The sequence below is a fragment of the Podarcis cretensis genome (assembly GCF_951804945.1).
Source record: "Podarcis cretensis genome assembly, chromosome: 1".
Lineage (NCBI taxonomy): Eukaryota > Metazoa > Chordata > Lepidosauria > Squamata > Lacertidae > Podarcis > Podarcis cretensis.
In genome coordinates, this window is record NC_137170.1 from 138,780,846 (window position 1) to 138,795,580 (window position 14,735).

The 14,735-nt window shown below is 42.4% G+C and overlaps 1 protein-coding gene across 6 annotated transcripts in view; it reads left to right on the forward strand.

Annotated features, from left to right (window-relative positions):
* Positions 1 to 14,735, forward strand: part of IKZF2 (IKAROS family zinc finger 2) — a 112,124-nt gene that overhangs the window by 61,741 nt on the left and 35,648 nt on the right. For all 6 annotated transcript variants that reach the window (XM_079979776.1, XM_079979777.1, XM_079979778.1 and 3 more), the window contains exon 5: positions 3,411 to 3,578. In XM_079979776.1, coding sequence (XP_079835902.1) covers positions 3,411 to 3,578 — 168 coding nt within the window. The remainder of the gene's footprint in view (positions 1 to 3,410; positions 3,579 to 14,735) is intronic.

Consider the following 14,735-nt stretch of genomic DNA (forward strand, 5'->3'; position numbering starts at 1 on the left):
CATTCAGCTCTGTGTGAGCCACAGCTGTAGCTTGAAATGCTACAGCCTGGACTCAGATTTTGTTCATCGGTGAGAATCAGGCTTTTGTTGTGGAGCTTATAGAAGAGATTTCTGGGCGCCAGTTTGGCGACCACAGTTAAAAAACTTCTGCCGTAGTTCATAGTTAGTGCCATTTCCATTTTCCCTGTGTGTGTTTCTCCTTCTTGCATACTGGGGCAAATTGTTGTGAGAGCAAGCTGCAGACAAGCAATGTAGTTGAGATCAGAGGATCATAGAATTGTATTGGAAAGGACACCAAGGGCCATCTAGCTCAACCCCCTACAATGACATTCCGTTGTGACGACTGAAACCTAGGTGGAAGGTGTCATTTGGCACCTAGCTTATATTTCTAACACTGATTCTATGAAAGTTTATGCTATGTGCATCACTTGCTCTAACACTACTTCAGGTAGATCATTATTTTAGCAAGGGCAAATAGTTTCACTAGATTCAGAAGGCCTTTATTTATATGGAAGGTAGTACTCAGGATGGGTGCTGCACAAATTGCCTGATCAGGGCATGAAACAAATCAGCACAGGAAATCTGAAGGCCTGGTTTAGCCTGGCTAGGCTTCCCTGGTCAGCAGGGCTTGATGTCAACCAGGGTTTAGACCAAGGTTGGTATTCCAGTACCAAGCCTTGGAATATATGGGGCAGCTATAAAAGCAAATGAATCTGAGCCTATGCAGTCTTTACTTCCCCACCCATTAATGATAGCAACCACCCGCCCACCCACACATTGATATGGGTTTTTAGGGTTTAGAGGGCCTCAGGGTCAAGATGAATCTCGCTTCAGATTTCCCTGGTCTGCTCAGCACAACATGATGCTTCCCAGTTCAGATCTTCTAGGCAGGTATAAAGGTTTCCCTTGGAAGGCAAATGTGCACTATCAGGGTATGACTGTTGGAAACCTGATTGAGAATATTAAAGCATTAATCCACTTGCTCAGTTAAGCTCATTAATCTCCCTATTAAGGTAGTTTTAAATGACTATTCTGCAGATGACATATGTGAGAAGGGGGAAATGATGGGGATGACTCTGACATGAGTAATTAAAGCATTCTGTCAGATGAGAGGGAAAGCTGGCTACCCTGAAAGTTCCAACTGAGGTAGAATAATGAATACTGACTCTGGAATTTGCTGATTTTAAAAGTTTTTAAGATCTACATTTACAATTTAGCCTTAACTTTTAAGAACTAAGCTCAATCCTAGGCTCAATGTCTACTCAGAAGTAAGTCCCATGGAGTTATATGTGTATAGGTAGGTGTGTGTAAAATTGTAGCTGAATTCTGTCATTTGTTTATCAGTAATCAGGGCTTTACTGCTCAGAAACTTGAAGGTGCTTCATTTTTAGCCTACCCAGCTACTGAGCTGCTTTAAATTTAAACAACCCAACAATAAGCAGAAATGTTGCCTCCTTCTGTTCCTGAGTTCAGCATCTATTCGCTTGTCAAACACCTTGTGGCATTGTTGTGTGAGAGAGAGACTTCTTTGGCAATGTGCGGGCTGCACTTTACATGTTATCTGTGTATAAGAAAAATGTAGTCTTTATAGAGAAAAATGTCCATCAGCTGCAATATAATGCAAGCACGACTGTTATATGGAACAACTTAATTGCCATATTTATGAAGTCAATACAGGAAATCCCTCATGTGTGCTTTAGACAGTGGGCAGATCCACACCGTACATTTAAAGCACATGACTGAGCACAAAGAATCATGGAACTGTAGTATATTGCTGTGAGAGGGACACTACTGTTCGCAGGATTCTTTGGGGGAACTGATATGCTTTAAATGAGCACTCATAGTTCTTTAAATATATGGTGTGGCTCTGCCCATTGTGGTATACCTGCATTTGTCTGAATACATATATAAAGCCCTATACAGCTTGCAGTCAGGATGCTTGAAAGACGTTCCCTCCCCTTGTACTCCCAAATGATCCATGTGCTCTGCAGGCGGGGCTTCCTGCGCAATCCATTTTATCAGGGTGTCTGCTCTGCACAGTCTAGGAATCTGGCCTTTAGTGTTGTGGTACCAACCCTTTGGGGACGCAGGTGGCGCTGTGGGTTAAAGCCTCAGCGCCTAGGGCTTGCCGATCGAAAGGTCGGTGGTTCGAATCCCTGCGGCGGGGTGCGCTCCCGCTGCTCGGTCCCAGCGCCTGCCAACCTAGCAGTTCGAAAGCACCTCCGGGTGCAAGTAGATAAATAGGGACCGCTTACCAGCGGGAAGGTAAACGGCGTTTCCGTGTGCGGCTCTGGCTCGCCAGAGCAGCGATGTCACGCTGGCCACGTGACCCGGAAGTGTCTCCGGACAGCGCTGGCCCCTGGCCTCTTAAGTGAGATGGGCGCACAACCCCAGAGTCTGTCAAGACTGGCCCGTACGGGCAGGGGTACCTTTACCTTTACCTTTTACCAACCCTTTGGAATTCCCACCTGTTCAATATTAGACAGATGTAGTGTCCATAGTCTCTTTGGTGTCTTCTGAATGCCTTCCTTTCCCAACAAGCTTTTTTAAAGTAGAGTTCTTTCCCTATCTGCATCTGTATTGGAATTGTTTGTAGATATTTTATTTGTTTTACTATTTCTGTGTTTGCTGCCCTGAACTCCTTTGGGAGGAAGGGCAGGATACAATTTTTTATAAATAACTATTAATAAACCAATGGCTGCTGATTCTGCTGATCACATGTGGTCTAAATGAGTATGGGTGGGTGGGACTGCATAATTATTTGGTAGCCCCAGCTATGGTGATAAAACATAAATGGTGGCCACAGAAGTGTCCCACATAAGTGTATTCCTGTTTTGTTGACCTCCCTGGTCTGCCAAAACACAAAGTGGAATGAAGACGGGGGAGCAAAGAGAGACAAGACGAAGGAGCGTTAGGTTGCTGGGGAAGGATCGGGGGGGGGAGCCTTAGAGAGTGGTGACCTTCAGTCCTTGCAACTGCCTCATTGGGGCAAGACCTGCTGGGAAGAGTTGCTGTGATCACTAGGCCTGAATTGTTTTGGTTTCTTTGAATGAAGAGTATTTTATTGCTGACCTGCTCCTGACTCCAGATCCTGACCCTATATTTGGAGAAGATCCGTTAAAAAGCAACAGTACCAAAATGAATTATTGTGAAAATAAGAAATGGGTGTGTGATTTGGTCCTCACCCAGGGTGCCATATTACCAAAGTGTGCGCCTGCTGCTGGTGCTGAAAGTTTTTCTCTACTATTATGTAGCATTTCAGGAGGGGTAGATTCGAAGCTTTCCTGGATTTCATTGTCTCAGATATTATATTTATGAGAGCACCTTTGTTTGAATATTGGGAGATTGGGCATGTATATTTGTTGGCCATGGTTTCTCAGACCTTTTCTCCGTTGTCTTCTCCACTGCAGGTGAACGTCCCTTTCACTGTAACCAATGTGGAGCTTCCTTCACGCAGAAGGGGAATCTACTGAGGCACATCAAATTACACTCTGGGGAGAAACCGTTCAAATGTCCCTTCTGTAGCTATGCTTGCCGGAGAAGGGATGCCCTCACAGGACACCTCAGGACGCACTCGGGTGAGTCTACAATGCCTGCTCTTTAACTGCAGTGCTTTTAAAAACACTGAACATACATCACTAGCTACCTTATAGTGAGTTATTATCTATACTGACTGACAGTGTCTGTTCAGGATTTCAGTCAGGATTCTCTTTCACAGTGGCCTGGATTGCTGAGTTACTAAAATGGCAGCTCCCCATGTATTGGGGGTGGATCTTGCCCACATCCACTGCCTGCAATCCTTTTAAGCCAGCAATGCCAGGGATTGAATCTGGCCAAGGCGTGGCTTTCACCTTTTACCTGTGGCTCCTTTGTCCTACTGATTTGCTTACTGATCTGGAGGCAGCCAGGTGTCATTTATGTATTTGTTACAAAAAAGCAAGCACTGCTTCTTGGTCAGAGCTCAAAGGGAGCAAGAAGGGACTCTGCCTGCAGGCAAATGGCTTATCCATACCTCAGCTTATTAAGCCAATCTATGGTTTTCTGAGTGTGGCTAAAATTTCCACAGTCTTGAGTGCTGCAAAAACTGTGTTTCTGTGCCCTTGGCACATAAATTGGACAGGCACAATAATGGATCCACCAAATTATGATGTCAGCTTAATGGTTCCAAGGAAAATTGATTCCATTAGGCCAAAGGAAGATACATTATTTTAAACAGACTTCTATGGATACTCTTGACAAGCTTTCTGTGCCCCACCCCCGACCCCATGGTTCCAGGCCTGGATAATGTCAACCAGAATATTTTTTTTGTAACTTCAGCACTTCAGGTATTAAGCCCACCATTATCTGTGATTCAGTAATCCCCAAGTATCAGAAAAACGCAGAGGTCCAAAACCTTCCCAAGCTAGTTTTTCTGATCTGTCCTACAACTGTGAGGTTATTGATGTGTATGCGAGATGTAAGACACAACTGTTAGGCGTTGGAAACTTGACTAGGTATTTCAAATTACTGTTGAAGAACTAGAAATAGAATATTGTGAGTGTTCGTTATGTTTTAAGAAATGGAAAGTCTTCAGAAAGATTCCCCACTAGATGTGGAAAGTCATAAACCAAACCCCAGCTGTTTAACCCTAAAGATCTGTTTCGTACAGCTAAGATAGAGAATACATTTAAGGAGCGTCTCTAGCAAGTGTAGGTTGGACCCTCTGTCTTCTAGATCACTTTGTCACTGATAATGATAAACATTTGTTTTAAAATAGAAATAATGTTTTAAGTTTTAACATCATAGGAAATCATGGTATTTACAACATAGGAAAAAGTTACGAAGCTTTGCAGGAAGAAATAAATCATCTAAGCAACAGACTACTCAGGTGCAGGTGTATATTCCAGTACACAGGGGATAACATCATCATAACAAAACAGTTGGCCTCTGTTGCCTTTTGATTTTGAAATTTCATCCTAAACTGGCACAGAGAATGTATTTTCTTGTATCAGAAGTTGAACGTCAAATTACCATGGTCCAGTTTCTGCTTGCAAAAAGGTACACCAAGCGATAATTACCTAATTCCTTTCTCTTCTGATCTTGCTGTTTACAATTACCTCACCACAATCATGTTTAAAAGTGCCTACTGCTCAGAATAACACTTCATGCATTTGATGAAGTGGACTAGTTCATGAAAGCTTAAGCTATAATAAATAAGTTAGTCTTTACGGTGCCGCAAAACTGCTGTGTTTGCTTCAAGAGATCAGCACAGGACCCCTTCTAGAAATTGTTTTTCTTGGGTAAATTCCACATCTTACATTTTGAATAGGTGTTAAAATAGGTAGTATTTTCTCTCACTATGGGAAACTATTCCACTACTCAGATTATGAATGGCTTAAACATTCCTTTCTTCATGATATCTTTGTCATGGATTCTTCTCCATACTGATCAGAGCAGACCTCAACATATTATTAGCAGAGTAAAACAATAAACATGATGCCGGGTTCCCCAAAAAACAACTCAGAGGTAATCATCTTCATTCAGCAGAGTTTATTACTGAAGGTAAATGAGCATAACAGTCACAAATCGAATTCTTCAGGATTGGCACAGTCCATAGGAAATCCAGTTGCATCAGACTTAACTTAAACTTCAGTAAGTCTAAAACATACACTTAGTACTATGTACAGACCACCATGCCAGAAAGAGAGACAGAAAGTGAAACCCAGGCTCCTTATGGCCTATTCTTAGGAACCATAGAATCATAGAGTTGGAAGAGACCACAAGGGCCATCGAGTCCAACCCCCTGCCAAGCAGGAAACACCATCAGAGCACTCCTGACATATGGTTGTCAAGCCTCTGCTTAAAGACCTCCAAAGAAGGAGACTCCACCACACTCCTTGGCAGCAAATTCCACTGTTGAACAGCTCTTACTGTCAGGAAGTTCTTCCTAATGTTTAGGTGGAACCTTCTGCTTGTTTCCAGGCAGAATAGAAGCTTCTAGAAACTTCTAGCTTGCACCAGCTTGTATCACACAGAGAAGCTTTCAGAACCCTCTAGAATTAATTAGAATAGGAAAAATCTCTACACTTTAAGCGAATACTTTCGGTACCAAGAAATGTAAACCTGACAATCTTTACCTTTAAGTTACTCCCAGGTGGTCTTTACCCCATGTGAAGGCTATCCTGAATATCAAACAGACTTGTACACAAATCCAGTGTTTGGGGATGAGATGGGGAACGGTCTATCACTGAATCACTGACCAATTTTTGTGTGGATCTCATAGTGCCTGGTGGCTTCTGTTATTCTTGCTACAAATACAGGATTAAGTAATGTTTGCTCTGATCCAGCAAATCACTTTTTCCCCCCCTTAAGCTAGAACATATATTCCCATATTAGTGAATACAGATTAGTTACTTTTTATTGTCAACAGATTCTGAGTATGCATCCTTATTTTCTAAATTAAAACATATTTGTGGACCATAGGGATTTCACTTATTTTTTTAAAAAAGTTGAACCACGCAAGATGGAAGTCAGACTGTCTCATTTTAGGGTGAATTACTGTATGCTGTCATTCACATTGTAATCTTGGTCAGTCCTTTATAAGTTGAGTACATAAAAAGCTTCCTATCAGCAGCCATATCATGAGTCACTATTTTGTTTGTTCTCACAGCACTGGGCACAATGTAAGCCAAGATCAGAATTTCTGAGAAGGGAGTACTAGTTACTGACGTTACTTTAAGCATGTAAAGATGGAACTATGGTAAAAGAATTAGATTTACAGGAGATGTTGAGATTCAATACAATGTTTTACTTCTCAGTTGGAGAGCACAAAACGAAAGCCGAGAATTTCCATCCCACTCCACAACCCAAGAAAATATTTAAATTTATGCTTCTTTCTCTTAAAATTCATTCCCACTGATTCTAAACAGATATCTTGGAAGTGAACCCCATTGATTTCAATGAAACATGCATGTCAGTAGTGTTTTTAGAACCCTTCTTGAAGCCCAAATCACCAACGCCCAAGTGTTGAAGCATGCTACAGGTAACTTTATATGGGACAACATGGCTTTATGCTGTGCTACTGATACTGAGAAGCTGAGCTCCTTAACGGGAGCCAAATGAAAACCAGGGCTTGAACCTGGACCTGTTGTGAACTTTGCTTGACATTCCCCGCACACCTACATTTTATTGTACACACAAGGCAAAGAAGTTTTATCCTGCAGGCTTCCTGTCTTAGGGAAGAGCTTTTAACTTGATTGCTGCTCTCTGGCCGTTTCCCCATTTCTCTGTTTGATAAGTGTGGCCTTTTCCCGCCCTGTATCTCAGCCTTCTTGCCCTGTGGTGGCTAATGGAGATTGACTATGCAATGGGTTACACAGGATGTGTCATTTGCATACATAGGTTTTGCTTAATTATGCTGCTCTGGCTGCAGGCACAGACACATAAGTTTCCCTGCTCTCTGTGTAATAAAATAAAAGATTTATATTTTCATAATTAAATGTAGGGCTGTGGTCCTTACAGTGCTAAATGAGCATTGGAGGCATGGGCAAAGGCAGTTGTTTGAGGGTGACATACATCAAAGCAGAGAAGAATTAAAATACTGAAATGGACAGAGAAAGAAACCTTATTGGAGACTCATAAACATATTTATGTGGTAATCATATGAAGTTAGTCCCTAACCCTCACTCCACAGTGATCAAGATGGCCATACTCCCATCAGTACCAAAGGTCACAGGACGTCTCTCTCTTCCCATCCCCTTTGTTATATCCTGGGAATTCCTAGTGTTCTAACGTTGCTGTTGGCGTTTTAAGGGCCTCAAGTCCACTTCTGAAGCATTGCCTTAACTTTTACAAAAGTTTTTTAAAAATCAAAACATTTGCATCCCTCCTTTTCTTCCAGGTAGCTAACAACAGCAAGTTATAAAACTGAATTGCAAACACATGCACACACAGATATAAAGGTAAAGGGACCCCTGACCATTAGGTCCAGTCGTGACCAACTCTGGAGTTGCGGCGCTCATCTCGCTTTATTGGCCGAGGGAGCTGGCGTACAACTTCCGGATCATGTGGCCAGCATGACTAAGCCGCTTCTGGCGAACCAGAGCAGCGCATGGAAATGCCGTTTACCTTCCCGCACGGAAACGCCGTTTACCTATTTATCTACTTGCACTTTGACGTGCTTTCGAACTGCTTACAGCTAACTCAAGCTAAAAGTCTCCATTCTCCAACTGTTTTGGTAAAAATTCATTAGTTATTTATTAGTTATATCCACATGTCTTACAAGATGCAGCTTAAGGTGGCTTACATGCGGCTAAAATCAGCATGAATATGTGTGTGTTGAGGCTTGTGTTTGCATAGATATAGATAAAATCACTTACTAAATTCCATAATTCCTGGTTGCAGAACAACCAGCAGGTATATTAACTAGAAGAATAAAGACCCATCAACCAAATGTCTGGCAAAATACAAAAATCTGTTACTTGTATTTTAAAACTATCTGTATTTGGGGGGGGATGGGAGTTGTAGTACAACACCTTCAAGGGGGCCATAAATCCCCATCCCTGTTTTAAAAATCAAGGAAATTAAGGCAACATTGCCACTCAAGAGCTAATCTCACAGGGATCAAGGTGTCAATGTCAAAAGCCATTGGGATATTAGCCTAACTAATATACCTTCCTCTGCTGCCTCAAATTGTCCCCATCCACCCCAAAACAGTCTCCAAGCAAATATATTGATTATTTATTTATTAAATTTCTATACTGACCTTCATCCAAAGATCACAGGGCTGTTTACAATAGAAAATCACAAAAAATGCATGACGTAAGAACAAACAAAAACAATCACACACACACACAGAGAGAGAGAGAGAGAGAGAGAGAGAGAGAGAGATTAAAATGCCATAGATTGTTAAATTACCCCAAAGCCTGGGAGAAGAGGAATGTTTTTGCCTGGCATCCAAAGATATATAATGGTGATGCCAAGCAGACCTGCCTGGGCAGAGCATTCCACAACCAGGGAGCCATTGCAGAAAAGGCCCCGTTCTCATGTTGCCTCTATTCAAGGCTCTTGTGCAGAAAAAGGGCCTCAGATGACGACTTCAGAGTCCGCATCGGTTCATGCTCCGTCTCAGTAGTGCCACCACTACACATGTTTTACTTTTATGGCCACATCTAATATGGCAGGGTTCTGGTTGGTATAGTTTCTCAGAACAACGTGTGGAACCAAGGGGCACAGGATTACAGGAACTTTGGCTGTGTTGATCCCTCTTGTGAAATTTACTGGCAGGAATAAAGACTGAAGATAAATATCCATATGGCTCAGTATAAGCTCTCTTACACTTCCTTATATGTTGGAACAAAGGCTATCTTTTTATGTTCATGCTAATTACATAACAGTAGCTCAGTGAGTCATAGTTGATAGAATTGATTTCTAAAGCTGTCACTAAATAAATAGCATGAAATATTTTTGGAGCGAATGTGCACCAGAAATCGGATAACCCAACTGCTGTTTGGTACATTTGAAAGTGTCTCCTGGTTGTTCATCTGTTTGCCCTTCTAAAACAGGGTGCCCCTCAGCTATTAAGATACCTGAAATACTTGTTTTATCTGTAAGGTATGGGATTTGCTCCATGCAAATAAACTGCATATGTAGGAGATTTAAAACACTGAAAATGGATTTTCAGCACAGCATAAAACTGGCATTCTCTTCCAACAGATACAACAATGGCAAACTCTGCAAATGAGTTCAACATCAAACACACACACACACACAAAATATCATTTATTATTATTTACCAGGTAAATATTATTTACCAGGAGGGAAGGCATTATTCCTAATTAGGGCTGTGCACAAAGGACGTCTTGAAATTCTCCACCCTCTTTGTGGGCAGAACAATTGGAGAGACATTTTCACTTAATTTCTCCAGGGGGAGGAAAATTTATCTAGCAGTTAATAGGGGGTGGGGATTAGTGGCAGTTGCACAGTTAATTTATTTTTTCCTAACTTTTTGTCTCCCTTTTGCCTTCTTCTAAGGGAGCAAGAGAGCGAAAAACTCTGGACATTTTTCAGGGGGAAAAAATATTTGGAGACATTTCAGCTCAGCTCTAATACTAAATTTCAAAGTCTCAGATACTGGAGTAAGCAGTAGGGGTGGGGAGTGAAGGATTTCACTTGAATAATCTAACATTTAAATGATCTGTAGCATTCTGGGCACTATGAGAAACACTGGCTTCCCCAGTCATAAAGATTGACATGTGACTGGATGAAACCTCCAGCCCACTTCATTGTTCCCCAAAGAGAGCTCACCAAGTAAGCTGCATACAACTCTTAGCATTTCTTGTACTTCCTTCTGTTCCCTTCATCCTGCCAGAAAGCTACGCCTGTGGGACTGGCATGCTCAGAAGTCAGTGGTGGTGTGGCAAGGCTCAGTGCCAGCTCCATTACTCACACTTTATCCTGCGATTTCTCCCTTCTCTGTAATCTCCACCCGCTACCCTTTTTTATTTTTTCCAATTGATCCGTGCAGGTGAGTCAGAAAAACCTGCTTGTCCACAAACCTGTTCCTTCTTGTCAAACATTGGTCCTGGTTCTTGTAGATTCTAGGAATAGATTATCAAAATAAGATGTCAAGTAGAGCTTGTGTGCATGTGCAAAACGCCCCACCCCCAACTGTGCATTTCATTAAATATAAAATAAATGTCCTCTGGATATTTAGAAACAGGGCTCCCATTTGCACACTCCTTCATAGTTGGTGTTTAACTTTCTCCTTTCCTTATTTTATTTATTAAAAAAGTTTGTTACCCCCCTCTTCAGTCATAAGGATCCCAGAGAGATTTATAGATTAAAAATAGAAATAATGTCAGACATAATTAATAAAGAAGCAGAAGATTTGTTTTAAGATAACACAAATGACTCCAGCGTTTAAAAAAGCAGCTTTAAAAGTCAAAATAAAAAGCTTGTTCACCTGGTGCCAGAAAGGCATGAGGTGAGTCTCCTTGGGGAGAGCATTCCATAATGGAGGGGCCACAACAGAGAAGGTTCTCTCTCCAGTTACTATGTGTCTCATTTCAAATGGTGGGGGGACACGGAAAAAGGCCCTTGAGGAAGTGCTTAAAACTCTGATTCGTGTCCTGCCTACATAAATGGGTCTCTCTCTGCAACAAAATGTCACAGTGTGTGGAGTGCGTTCAGGGTTCTAGTCATTCCATTGCATTTCCCCTCCCCTCTGGTGGCTTTTGTTTTTCTGTCCATTAGGGTTTGGGGGGTGCTCATTTGTGTCCATTAAAATTATTGACTATTAATAATATTTATTAGCTGCTTTTGCCTCTCTCTCTCTCTCTCTCTCTCTCTCTCTCTGTGTGTGTGTGTGTGTGTGTGTGTTGGAACTTGGCTGACTGTACAAAGTGTTAAACCAGGAGGGACACATACAGGCCCTGAACCACCAGTCCTTGGGTGAACTACCTGCTCTTCAGATCTTTGAATGATTAGTGCAAATGCCTGGTTAAGTTTAAGAAACCACCTTGTGCATGGAAACATGACTTATCAGAGTTTCTGATCATAAAAAGAGTTCCTAAATGTTACAAGCCTGGTAGATGAAGGGAATGCAGTGGATGTAGCCTACATTGATTTCAGCAAGGCATTTGACAAGGTGCCCCATGATATTCTTGTAAAGAAGCTGGTAAAATGCGGACTTGATTATGCTACCACTCAGTGGATTTGTAACTGGCTGACTGACCGAATCCAAAGGGTGCTCATCAATGGTTCCTCTTCATCCTGGAGAAGAGTGACTAGTGGGGTGCCACAGGGTTCTGTCTTGGGCCCGGTCTTATTCAACATCTTTATCAGCGACTTGGATGATGGACTCAAGGGCATCCTGATCAAATTTGCAGATGACACCAAACTGGGAGGGGTGGCTAACACCCCAGAGGACAGGATCACACTTCAAAACGACCTTGACAGATAAGAGAACTGGGCCAAAACAAACAAGATGATTTTTAACAGGGAGAAATGTAAAGTATTGCACTTGGGCAAAAAAAATGAGAGGCACAAATACAAGATGGGTGACACCTGGCTTGAGAGCAGTACATGTGAAAAGGATCTAGGAGTCTTGGTTGACCACAAACTTGACATGAGCCAACAGTGTGACGCGGCAGCTCAAAAAGCCAATGCAATTCTGGGCTGCATCAATAGGAGTATAGCATCTAGATCAAGGGAAGTAATAGTGCCACTGTATTCTGCTCTGGTCAGACCTCACCTGGAGTACTGTGTCCAGTTCTGGGCACCACAGTTCAAGAAGGACACTGACAAACTGGAACGTGTCCAGAGGAGGGCAACCAAAATGGTCAAAGGCCTGGAAACAATGCCTTATGAGGAACGGCTAAGGGAGCTGGGCATGTTTAGCCTGGAGAAGAGGAGGTTAAGGGGTGATATGATAGCCATGTTCAAATATATAAAAGGATGTCACATAGAGGAGGGAGAAAGGTTGTTTTCTGCTGCTTCAGAGAAGCGGACACGGAGCAATGGATCCAAACTACAAGAATAAAGATTCCACCTAAACATTAGGAAGAACATTAGGAAGAACTTCCTGACAGTAAGAGCTGTTCGACAGTGGAATTTGCTGCCAAGGAGTGTGGTGGAGTCTCCTTCTTTGGAGGTCTTTAAGCAGAGGCTTGACAACCATATGTCAGGAGTGCTCTGATGGTGTTTCCTGCTTGGCAGGGGGTTGGACTCGATGGCCCTTGGGGTCTCTTCCAACTCTATGGTTCTATGATTCTATGAAATGTGTTCTATTGAATATGCTCTAAAGCCCACTGCAGACCTTTGCACTAATCGCACAAAGATCTGACGAGCAGCCAGCCTTCCTGTGAGTCTTGGCGGCAGGCTTTGCATGCACACTCATCACTTCACATCTTGAGATGAATGCCTGAACACATTGTGTCAGTCGCTCACCATTCCTTATCTTTGAGTTATTATTGAGCTGTCTTGGAAAAGTGTCCTCTCCCGCTGGAATTTTTTCCTTAAGATTTTTCTTGCCTCTGGAAACCTCAGGGTTAGCCCAAATCGGTTGGTTATTTATGGGTAGGTAGTGTGCCTTGGCTATGTGTGTGGGAGCACAGGAAAACTTGAACTGATATTGGATGGAATGGTAGAGACTTTGCTATTAGACAGGCTTCCTCAACCTCAGCCCTCCAGATGTTTTGAGACCACAGTTCCCATCATCCCTGACCACTGGTCCTGCTAGCTAGGGATCATGGGAGTTGTCGGCCACAAACATCTGGAGGGCTGAGGTTGAGGAAGCCTGCTATAAGATGTAAATGGAGGCCCATCAGACTGCCACTTGTGGAGGCCAGACAAGAAAAGAAGGATGTTCCCTTTATGCTCCTCATGTGGAAGCATCTGGCTGGCCACTCTTGGAAAGGGATTAAGTAGACCTCTGGCCTGATCCAGGAGAGACTCTTTCTGCATGTTATGTTCAAGGATGAAGCAACACTCTTGACCTCCTGCTCACATTGCTTTTACACAGCTATAAAACCTAATGGTCCTTTGCTCTTAAGTTCTTTCATTATAGCAGCTTTTTCAGACTTGTTCAGTAACATCCTTACTTTCCACATTTAGTACATTCTTGTTGCATATGTCTAGAAAGAAGAAGACGGTTTTATACTCTCAAGGAAAATACAAGTTCAAGCAAACATTTTGGCAGGCTTCTGCAGATAAATGATTTATATTCAGGTTGTGGCCCTCAAGCCCTTGGCAAATTGCCCATATGTTCTTTGATGTTAAGAGAAAAACCTTACACTGACATAAGTTAAAGAGCTGATGTAATCAAAAGCATCTGTGTGTGTGTATATAGGCAGGCCTATTCATCTTCTGCAATTCCATGCTGGGAGATATATGGAATTGCATATACAAGGGGCTTTGAGAACCTCAAATTCAGTGCCAGGTGCACATTTCCCCCCCCCCTTCTCTGTTGCCCCCCATTATGTCTTCTGAATGAGAAGACAGGTGAGGAGTGGTGGCTGCTCCTCATCACCCGCTATTCCTTCATTCACCCACCCACCTGTGGTGAGGTGAGTGGTGATGGCAGTGAAGAGGGGGCTCCAGGTGCTTTTGGTGACCCATACTAGGGTGCTGGAACCTTGGCCATTGCCCAAGGATGGCCACCCAGATACCAGCTCTGCTCAGAGTCCACTTATTTTTTCTCATTATTATTCATTCATTTGTTAATCATTTTCCAAGCCTATTTGGTTGTGCACAAGCACCTAAAAACAAAATGGTCAAAAAGAGGAGTAAGATTTGTACATGTGTGGAGATATGGAAATTTAGATTCAGTCACTATAATCTAAATAGAAATGTGGTACATTTCACCATAGAGGAAAAGACTGACCAGGTGATGGTGCGTATCTGCTCACTCAGCTGTCTAGGTGCTACCTGTAGATGGGCAACTTCCAATCTTTTCTTTATACTGGACTCCTTTAGGGAAGAAGGTCCTCTGGCAGCTGTAAAACGCAATATGTGACCACCCTATTTGAAACTACAGTTGCCTGTAGTTTCTGCTCAGTCCTTCAGGAGCCTTTTTTGAAGGTAGAATGGCTGCTTTTCTTGTTTGTTGATGTTCCCTCTGCTCCTGCATATTCACCAGTGTTAGTTAGATCCAGCTGATTATTTACAGCCAACTTACATTCATCACATTATTTTCATTACATTATTCATTACATTATTTAATAGCCAACTTACAATTTACATTTAGAGAATGTTTA